Source organism: Melanotaenia boesemani, chromosome 7 (assembly GCF_017639745.1).
Source record: "Melanotaenia boesemani isolate fMelBoe1 chromosome 7, fMelBoe1.pri, whole genome shotgun sequence".
Taxonomy (NCBI): domain Eukaryota; kingdom Metazoa; phylum Chordata; class Actinopteri; order Atheriniformes; family Melanotaeniidae; genus Melanotaenia; species Melanotaenia boesemani.
In genome coordinates this window covers 34,518,773-34,530,099 of record NC_055688.1, presented here as the reverse complement: position 1 = coordinate 34,530,099, position 11,327 = coordinate 34,518,773, and the positions used below count along the sequence as shown (strand labels likewise).

Sequence of the window (11,327 nt, the reverse complement as noted above, 5' to 3'; positions counted from 1 at the left end):
GTGTTTTATTAAAATATGTGTGTATATGTGTGTGTTTCAGTGTATGTATATATATATGAGTGACATTTATGTGTGTGGTGGGAAGAGTGGGTGAGGAGAAAGAGGGCGGGGTCATTAACAATTCAACTAGCTCTAGAAGCACACTATCCTCACTTGCAGTTTTTCCACATTGCAAATCCCAGATTGATTATAGTGATAGTAAGACAGAACTAGGCAGACCTTTGGGTCAGGCACCCAAATAATACTTTTTATATATTTCTTGTATGATTTCCCCTCCAAATCGGAGGGGTTTGTCGCCATTTTTAAGATACTTTCTACATCTGTGGTCCATGCATTGCCTGTGTGGAAAAAAAAAACAAAACTCTACTGGTTGGAAATAAACAGGGACACGTGTTGGAAGTGACACAGTATAATTTTCCTCAGTGAGCTCGAAAGGGTCTCTAAAGGTCGAGTGGAAGAATTTAACATGATAACCCTAATGTTAGTTCAGTGTGCGCCAGGTGGGAGGGGGGTTAAATTCATCTGCTGGTTACTTCTGAAAGATCCTAAGAGGGCGAGGAAGACGTGAAGGTGAGGGGGTGAAGGAGGATAGAGAGGGGCACACAGAGACAAATCATTCAGTCAGTATGACAAAGTTCAATCACCAAGTTACAGGAATGCAAACTAAGATCATGGCATACCGACGTTTGGCTGTGAGCTGAACAAAAAGCAAAACTCAGGAATATGCTCTCTACCAGCATTTATTTCATTTTTTTTTTTAACTTTTCCCCATCCGAGCTGTGCCATCGCTAGTGTGGTGAAACGTGGAGATGATTCCCAGATACCAAAAAAGTTTGGCCCAAATAAGGCCCACATCTACAGTTTGGCTCGTTATTGGCCTTGACTCATTGTGAATGCGGCTGCCAAAACTCAGCCATATGCCCACCACATGTGGCCCACATCACACTTTCCATAACCTACATCCAGGCCAGCTACTGACATCTGGACCACATGTGGACCACACAACAGTTTCCAGCATCGTAACTGAGCCATAAATGCCAAAAGAAGCCTAGATTTGGTCCAAACGTGTCTGCTATCTGGGTCTTTGTGCCCACAGCTGAGGAAGGATTATATTTGTGTTAAAAAAAAAGAAAAAAAAAGGAGTTCCAAGGATGATTTCCTCCTCTAAGAAGCAAAGGGATTTTTGGGATGGGACAGAATCTGAAGCCAGGGCGAACAGATGTGGCCTCTGCACAACTTCATTCACCATCAAATCCAGCGCAGATACTCACACCCTCACAAACACTCACACAACCTGAAGTAAAAACGAATTAAATAAATAACCAAATCTTTCATGGTTTCAGCTCCCCTAGTCGTGGCCACGAGCTTCCGCAACTGAAACAGAGTGAGTGGGTGTGGATCTGGCCCTGTGGACTGAGCTGTGACGGAGATGATGAGATGCTCTCTGCTTTGAGTCTTTTGGCTGTGATGTGATGGGGGGAAAGTCCTGAGACACAGTGCGGCTCTAAGCTGCTGGCATAGGAAACGGGCGGGCTAGGCAGTCCACGGGAGGCCAGAGTCAGGCTGGATTACAACTGGATTGGTTGGGTTGGGTTTGGATCGGCAGCTCCTGACCAACGACTGCTCACGGAGGAGGTTCTTACAGTGCAGTGGAGCTTCTGGCAGCGTGACAAGTGATAAGAGGAACATGTCAGTCAAAATAATTAAATAAATAAAAATAAACCACACCCACTAAGGTGAACACAGGTGGCAACTGTCTACCCACACACGCACACACACTGCAACCACCAACGTTATGGCAGCACCCTAAACACCTACACAGGAATCTACCAAAACAACTCCCAGACGCTCTCCTGTTCACGGAAATGACAACAAATGACTGACGGGCAGCGAACGAGGACGTTAATGGCCGATGTGTGTTCATCTGAGAAATCTACCCTACACATCCGGTTGCGTCAGCGACTAAATATCCCTGTGAAAACGAACGCATCGTGTGGATCGTACTCATGTAAACAGACACCTTTTACACAGGAGGAATCGATATTGCATGATGACATAATCAGATCACAGTTCAAAAAAGAGGAAGATCCCAAATCAGAGAAGAAAACCAAAGCAACAGGAAGGAAGAGGGTTGGTCTCTATAAAAATGAGGAGTCTTTATAAGAAAGGCTACAAAAACTCAATGGGACCTCCGACTTCAGCATACAGCAAAAGGCACCACAATATTATTCTATTTATCTAACTTGTGAAAAAATTGGCACGTAATTCTTATTTTTTCATCTCTCATAATGCTGTAAATCAAAAAACTTTACATATAAATATCCCCCCATTATAAAAAAAGTCTTTGCTGTTAGCTAGTAGACAATTTTTGCTGAAATGAAAATAAATATTTCATTTGTTTAGAATATCTGTCTGTTATACAAAATAAAAATATTTCTCCTAGGTGCAGGTCCCTAGTCCACTGGTTGTGTGTGGGAGGAGGGGGAGTGTGTGAGGTGGAGGGGAGGGAGCGTGGCGGGGGTGTCTGGGTGGGCGTGGGAGGGAGATCGAGTCTTAAAGGGGCATGTTGTCAGCCTTGGAGCGCTGCGACTGGGAGCCGCGGCTCTGCCCGTTGCTGCGTGTGCCGGGCCGACTCAGCCCGCGGTGAGTCCGTGCGTCCGCGCCAGATGATGAACGGAAACCCGTTAAGGGCGGGTCCATGTTCATGTTTTGCATACTAAGGAAAGGTGTGCTCTCTCCGTGAGCGTCCTCCTCCTCATCCTCTTCTTCCTCCTCCTCTGACTGGCTGAAGCTCTGTGAGCTGTAGTCCCGTAGGCCCGCCGAACGCTGAGAGACGTGTCCGTTGAGGCGGTTGCGGCGGTGGCGGCGCCGACTTCGGATGGGTTCCCGCGAAGAGGCGTACTCCTGCGTCGTCTCGTAGGCCTCGTCGTCAGGGAGACGGTAAGGGCTGGACGGTAGGCTGCCTGTGCTCTCTGTCAGGTAGGGTCGCCGTGGACGCCGGGGCTGCCTGTACAAACTTCCGTCCTGAAACACAAAACAGGAAAGTTTCTTAACATTTCACGGCAGAGAGAGAATAAATGTCAACACAGGAAGTCACAAGCAGGTCATAAGTTGCATTTTTCTTTCAGCAAACAGGCAGGGCAAAAGAAAATGTATTCATCTGTCTAAGAAAGTCCTTCCAAAGCACTGTGGACTCTAGTATTAAGATATAATAAAAACTTATGTTTGTAAATCTGCAGATTAATTTATAAACTCATTTAACAGACACAAGTCCCAATTAAATGGCTTTCAGGGTCTTTAAGGCGAACCACTATGAAATAGTTGAGGTCCAAGTTGTTGTAGATGGCAAAACATTTGCTCTTCTTGTGGCCTGTTTGTGAAAAGCTTTTAGCTTTAGCTTGTCCATCAGGAATGCCTCTGACTCTCCACACTGGAGCACTCTGAGTGCCATCCACTGAATGTTAAGATGCTGAGCCTCTACAACCTCACTTCAAGAAGCCTGAAATATCCCTTTGAGACGAGACACTAGAGGGTAAATTTTACAGCTATCATCATGAAACTTTCCTGGTTTATTTTTAAGGCAAGTATTTTGTATTGCAAGTTTTGGAAATTGTATGTTTAAATACACAAATTAGGTATAATATAAAAATGTGCTAACGTGCAAACTTTTCTAGGAAAAATATCTAAACGTGATTAATCAAGATTCAAAGTTCCTTTCGCATTTTTTTTAAACATAGTTAAAGGTTTTTAATAAGGGGATTTTGGATATCTCTATTTATCACTTTATAATAAAGAAAATGGTGTCAATTCTCAAAAGAAAACCTCAAATTTTGCCATATTTTTGGGATAAAATTTTCCATAAATCAGTCTTTTTTCTCTTTTTAAGAAATTTAGAAATACAGACAGAGGCATAACTGGAAAGTTTCCAGTAGTCTAAAAGAAGTCACGCTGTAGGAAGAAACTAAACACCCAATATCTCAAAATGAACCAGATGATAAAAAAAAAAAAATTTTTTGTCTCGCCTTAATCTGTAGCTTAAATCCCAAACAAATACACAAATTATTCCCTACTAAGGGCAGTAATTACACCAATGCCCAGCTGTTTGGGGAAATCAAATTCCCTTTATAAGATAAAAATTTAAGTAAATATCCATAAAGTATTGAAAATATTAATGCAATTTGTAGAAATACACATTGGTAGGTAAATTACCAAAACTCTGAACTGGATTGACTGATTGTTGATTTCTCATGAGATTTGTCTTCTATGAGGAATTGAGAATATCATCATATCTGTCACTGAATGACCGTTAGCCTGTATAATATGTGTGCATAGCGTACATCAGGGCATCTTAGCAGCGGCTGGTCGTCGTCCCTGTGGTAGGCGGCAGCAGCAGGGGGGAGGGAGAGGGCGTGGCTTGTGTTGGGTGAGGTGATCTGGAAGGTGGGCACCTGGGGTGGCAGCGGGGGGTAGTGAAACTCCACAGGTGACAGCCGTGCTGGCGTGGTCAGTGCAGACACATATCTGGATGGAGAAAATGAAAGAATAGTACAGCCTCTGAAGCTTAATTTCACCACCAAAATGACCACGTGTGTTTGGTAAAAACTCTTCTAGGCTGCGTTCACATCACCAAGCTGATGTGACCTACATGACTTTTTTCAGGGTTGTGTGGAGACAGAAGTCTAAACATCAAATCCAGTTATTAAAGCTTAGAAGTCAGAGGAGAATGGACAGACTGGTTGGAGATGATAGAAAGACAACAGGAAGTCCAATCCGCACTGGTTCCAACCAAGATCTGCAGAACAGCATCTCTGAACACACAACATGTCCAGCCTGGAAGCAGATGGTCTACAGCAGCAGAAGACACACCGGGTGCCTCCTGTCAGCTAAGAACAGGAAACTGAGGCTACAATTCACACACACTCACCAACACTGGACAATAGAAGATGGAGAAACGTTGCTGGTCTGATGAGTCTCCATTTCAACTCCACATTCAGATGCTAGGTTCAGAATTTGGTGGAAACATCATGAAAACATGGATCCATCCTGCCTTGGATCAATGCTTCAGGTTGCTGCTGGTGTAATGGTGGGGGGATATTTTCTTGGCCCACTTTGGGCTCCTTAGTACCAACGTGGCCTGGTTTAACCAGCACAGCCTACCTGAGTATTGTTGCTGACCATGTCCATCCCTTTATGACCACAGTGGAGCATCTTCTGATGCTACTTCCAGCAGGATAATGCACCATGTCACAAAGCTCATACCATCTCCACCTGCTTTCTAGAACATGACGATGAGTTCACTGGACTCCAACGGCCTCCACAGCCACCAGATCTCAGTCCAGTAGAGCAGCTTTGGGATGTGGTGGAACGGGAGATTCTCATCATGGATGCAGCCGACAAACCTGCAGCAACTGTGTGATGCTGTCATGTCAACATGGAGAAAACCTCTGAGGAAGGTTTCCTACACATTGTTGATTCTATGACACATAGAATTAAGGTGGATCTGGAGGAAAAAGTGGATCCAACCTGGTTCTAGCAAGGTGGACCTGTTTTTGGCCTCAATAGTGCAGCCAGTGACCATGTTAAGGAGCATGCGAAAGTTCGGAGAAGGTTTGGGCATAAATCTGTGTGACAGATGATGAGATGCATCTCTCTGATGCAAACAGACTCCATGCAGCATTAGCTAATGAGTATCAAACATTTTCTTAGCGAGTCTCTTCCATCTGCTTTCTGTACTATTTGTCCACTTTAGGGCTGGACCTGACCCAACATGCACGGGGCAGAGGGAGGAGTATGCCTGGACCGGTCGCTGTCATCATAGGCCTGTTCAGTTCAAGCTGAAAGCCAGTGATTATCAACATAGAAATTCACAATCATATTTCAGTCACAATGCCAAAAGTAAACAATCAGTATTGAAGTTTTTATACATACATATATTTTAGCTTCCATTATAACTTATAAAGATGGAAGTTGGATTGTTGAGTCCTAACCTGTCTGAATAAGTATAACATACAGACATGCACACTGCAGCCTTTTTGACATAAAGTGGTACAGTTACCACTTAAACCACCAGAACACCCGCTCAGTAATTACAGAATTTAAAAAACATCACTGCAAATGTCCCAAAAATATGTTTAATTTAACATGAAAAACTGGAGCTAAATATAAAAATGTTAACTGTGAAAGTCAAGGAGCATAAAATTAAAATGATTATCTATAGTTTTGTTCCAGAAGGACAGTAAGGTCCCAGGACAGCTGGGTTTCCCATAACAACTGAGTGGGAGATGTAGTCCTTCACACAGTTACAGAAATTCAGTACCAATTATGTGCCACATGGGGTCGCTAGAGAGTAAAAAGGCAAAAAAGCAACAGTTCATCACCCTCACTGCTGCTGCCACGTTCACTACCTGTCACTGTGAGGTGAGTCTCTTAGGGAGTCGTAGGAGTCCCCATACTGCATTCCAGGTCCGGACACGTCCGTGCAGCCCCAGTTGGCGGCCCTCCTCGCCATGCATGCCGGGCTGCTGCACTTACTGGTTCCCACAGAGCTCGAGAGCCCACCTGACTGGCAGTCTGAGTTCACACTCTCCGTTCGCTCCATGCTCCACGTCTGCTCCTCGTGTCTGCAGGTGTTAACACAACAAGCTTGTGAGGGTACAGCAGAGCTGAGGATGCAGAAGGATGCCGACTCGTGTTAGCATAAAGCTTAAGAACACTAAAATGGCATTGTTAAATAAAACATTGAGCCATCAGTTGACGGGATGGCTGATCCAGTTTGCTGGATCTGTATTGGCCTTTCCTGATTCTATTAACTGCTTTTAGATTTGGTGGTAAAAACTTTAAGATAATTTCTTTCATTATTTATATATGAAGGAGCTACTGTATCAGTCAGAGTGTATTATCCTGCTTTTCATACAATTTTGTAACTCAAAGTGCTTTACAGGTATAACGGCTAAAGAAAAAAAACTCTTTGTCCCTCTCATGTTTGCTTACACACAAAAATCATCATTAAGCATAAAACTGAACTGAGGACGAGCTATCATGAGGAAAAACTTGAGATGAGGTAAATAAAATAATATACATTAAAATAGACAAAAAAATAAACTGAATGAAAATGATAAATAAAGAATAAAGATTAAAATAAAATATAATAGATAAATTAATTAGAGAATTAACAAAGCATAAAATACAGCAAAAAAAAAGGGAAGAAAATACTAATTAAATAAATTAAAAAGATAAATTATGTCAGTTTTATCCATCCAGATAAAATCAAGGTTTAAAAGGTGAGTTTTTAGTTCTGCTGTCTTCAGGTCTTCAGGAACATTATTCCACACACATGGGCCATCGGAAGATAAAGTTCTCTTTACATGGATTTTAGCTCTAACTATGGCAATTATTTAAAAAAAAACCTGTCCTAAAGACCTGAGGGTTATAATAATAATAATAATAATAATAATAATAATAATAATAATAATAATAATAATAATCTATTAGATCTATTAGAGGCACACAGTCATGGAACTCACTACCAGCTCATATTAGAAACTGTGTCATCTACTCCACCTTCAAGAAAACACTGAAACAGTGGTTAAAAACAAACCAGTCCTGTACTCATGTATAACTAACACATATAACGCATATTTACTGTGAAGCTTTTGCTCATCTGTTGATCACTATGCATTTTCCTAAAATAAATAAATAAATAGTAAAAAATATTTAAAAATTCTCTTTTAAAAAGATAGTATTCAAGCCATTTTAAAACTGTAATTACCTTTCATTCTGAATTATTTTCACCCATTTTGACACAAATAATAACGTCTTTATATCTGTCTCCTTGTATTTGCAGCCTGTACATGTTGATGTTTCTGGGTCTACCTGGAAGCATGTGAGGCAGTGGTAGAGTGGTGAGAGCGGGTCGACATTCGACTGCCTGCATAGTTGCCTGCACCCTCAGCTCCATGGCTGATCACGCACTCTGTCGTAGGGACACTCTTGGAGATGTACTGAAAAAAATCCACATAAAAACACGTTATTGCCTTTGTTGGGTTCTTAGCAGAGAATGAACATAAACTAAACATAAACAAATGTAAGTTGACATCAGATGTGAAAAAGTTTGCCCAACAAGCAGAGGCGGTTTTTGCTCTGGGTGAAGGGTGTGAGAAGAAAGGAGGAGTAAATAAATAAATAAAATCTCTATAATTTCTTCAAACAGTTTTCCGAACTATCACTCATTCCTACTGGTTGTGTTGGAAGAACACAGAGTGAGGAGGGTGGGGGGGTTATATTCACCTCTGCATCTAATGTCATTTAAGTCAACCACTTCAACTACTTCCAAATAAACTGTATTTCATTCATGAAGTTTTGGTTATACTCTATGGTGGAGTATTAGGACCACATAAAGAAAAATATTTTTCATACGCTTTGAGAATAAAGTCAAAATACTGCAACTTTTCCCCCATGAAATTATGACTTAATTCACATAATTTAAGTTTTTTCTCATAAAATTGCCATTTTTTTTCTTGTAATACTATGACTTTTTTTCTCATTAAATTACAACTTTATTCTTATAATATTACGACTCTATTCTTAAAGATCGGCGGACTTTGTGGTCGCTTTTAAAAGTCAGTTAAACATCTTTTAAAATCTGCTTTTTGCTCATTTCTTTTGTTTTTAGTATTGTTGTCTCTTGTAAAGCATTTTGTAGTTTTATCTCTTGAGAGGTGCTATATAAATAAGGTTTTACTTACTTTTACTTCAGGTCTGTGAAAAATATTTTTCTTAATGTGGCCCAAATACTCTGTCGTAATATTCCGATAGTATTATATATGTTATTATTTTTTGTAGGTCATGTGAAATTCTAAAAAAAAGAGCAAAAATTATTAATTATTAATTTATTTACAATTATAATATGTTATATAATTATTGTAATTATTATAATTAAAAACTAAATACAGGAAAAAAAATCGGGAAAAAAAGAAAAATAAAGAAAAATAAAATAAAAAATTTATTAAATTAACTAAAAATAAGAATGTGTAAAAGTTAACTAGAGATAAAAAAAAAAAATCTACTCTCACTCAACATCTAATACACAGTGATGTCTAGTAATCTATCTTTTTGGATAATTTGGAGTCTTTTGTGGATTGCTAATGCTGCTGGGTAACTGATGCATGTTCAGTAGGACTTACAAATTGTACTTTAATATTAATTAAAGGGAGTTTCTGAAATATTTTGGAGCTCCTGTCAGCATCCATTCGCCCAGGTGCAATGCATGTCAGGACACCCGTCAACAAGACCGAAGGTCAGCTATGTGGAATTACATTTCCATTTTTTTTAAATGTTCCACAGTTTCATTAGGAAAACACAGGAGGACACAGGAACTTTCTCTGTCATGTTACATTTCGGTCCTGAAGCTGAATAAACTCCATCAGCAACCCCAGCTAATGAGACGTGGCTCAGCCGAGGCCTCCCGTGCAGTTTGCTCAGGTGAAGCTGACATGCTGTTTTTTTCTACTTCTGTCCTTACTTTAGTATTAATGAATATGTGCAGATATTCTGAACATTTTGACACCAAAATTCTATTTATAGGATGGTTATATTTAATTAAAAGCGCTGATATGGCTGTTTTTTATTTGAGCAGTTTCTGTAGGCTTTGATAAAAATTACGAACCCCTTCCCAGTGATGCTGATATGTCATGTAAAATGTTAAATATGAAGAAGATATTTACCTGAAAATAGTACAAGAACGACGTGTCAAAATGTTGACATGGAGTATTTTTAATCTCTGAATATAGTTCTGCAAGAGATTTTTTTTCTTGTTTGATGAAGGATTTCAGTTCTGGATCCTCTTGGTGAGATTTGTTATTCAATAATGTACTAAAGCTTTCAAAACAAAATAAAAGCAAAAAAAATAAAAGTAACAAAAGTTAACTTGGTGGCAAGAACTTAAGAGAAGTCAAATAATTTATTAAATTCTACTTGCCAAAACATGTATCAGTGCCACACTTTATTTCTAATTTTTCCACTTGCGAATAAAGAGGCAGCAGCTTGAAGCTTCCAATGAAAAGGTGACAGGATGCTATCAGTCATGTAAAGGCCTGAATTTCCAGCTGTTTACATGTAAATGATCCACAAGGCTTCAGAAAATTGCAATCAAAGAGCAGTTGTTTATTTTCATTCCCAGAATCTGACATACTCTTAATGTCGACCAAAGATGTAAAATCTGAGGTAAAAGAAAACCTTAAGGCTCATATCAGACTTAAACTTAGACGTTCTGTCACATGTGGGAATATTTTGGATAATCCTGGTTTTAAGAAGTGAACTCCGTGGAAAAACTTTTAATTTAATTAAACCCAGAGTCTTGAGATTTTCTACAAAATTATTTTTTTGTATTTAGTTCCCCTTATTCTAACTTTCTTGAGATGTTTCAATGGCATCAAAAAAAAGTAAATATATATCTTTTAGAAAATCTATAAAATGTGTAGTTAATATTTGACATGATGTCTTTGCACTATTTTCTATTAAACATGTCTGGGTTGCAGACATGTTTATTAAATAAATTTCAGGTATTAAGGGGTTAATTTTTATAATAAATTTAAGTACTGAAACAGCTGTTTATTTTGTCCACAGTGACCTGCGGTGGTTTTTTCTCAACATGAACTCGACTTGTCTTCATTTCCTGAGTCAGTGACGTATTATTGATCCTGCTTTGTCCTGTTACTGTGTGGACCTACATCAGCCATGGGGATCTCCTCGGTGCCGGGCCCGGGATGGTTCGGCCCATTGGCCAACATACGGTTTGGCTGCTCCACACACTGATTCTGGTTTTGGTGTAGGTGAGTCTGCATCTTCTTCCTCTGCTTCCTGGAGGGGTGGAGATGATGGAGACAAAAATGAGCGATCTGACAAATAAAACAAATACTGCTCTTGTCAAAGTTCATTACTTATTTTTTCCATCATTTTTCTTGTTATATAATTTCTGTATGCTAACAGCAACATTGTCAAACTACTACAGTTATGTCTCCTGTGCTTTTGACAATCCACAAATTCAACATGTCCATAAGTTTTCTGCAGTAATTTATTAAAATAAAAAAAAAATGTAGTTTGGAGTCACAACATGCTTTCTTTTTTAATTAGGCTCTTTAGATTAGATTAATGTCTAGAAGAGTCTAAGTATGTTTTTTCAAACTTTACACAAACTATGAATCCAAACAAAGATCACAGCCATTTGCTGAGCAAGAAACTGGAGTCAGATTCTGGCGTTTGATCATCACTGATTCATTTTAATGAGTTTCTGTGTCTTTCCTGACATGCGTTGCCATCATTTGTGATGA

The 11,327-nt window shown here is 39.5% G+C and overlaps 1 protein-coding gene across 3 annotated transcripts in view; it reads right to left on the bottom strand.

The window, feature by feature from the left end:
* Positions 1 to 11,327, bottom strand: part of nrg2b (neuregulin 2b) — a 74,698-nt gene continuing 63,371 nt past the window's right edge. For all 3 annotated transcript variants that reach the window (XM_041991011.1, XM_041991012.1, XM_041991014.1), the window contains 5 exons: positions 10,728 to 10,857; positions 7,873 to 8,000; positions 6,405 to 6,620; positions 4,338 to 4,521; positions 1 to 3,024 (listed from right to left, as the gene is read on the bottom strand). In XM_041991011.1, coding sequence (XP_041846945.1) covers positions 2,554 to 3,024; positions 4,338 to 4,521; positions 6,405 to 6,620; positions 7,873 to 8,000; positions 10,728 to 10,857 — 1,129 coding nt within the window. In that variant the 3' untranslated portion in view covers positions 1 to 2,553. The remainder of the gene's footprint in view (positions 3,025 to 4,337; positions 4,522 to 6,404; positions 6,621 to 7,872; positions 8,001 to 10,727; positions 10,858 to 11,327) is intronic.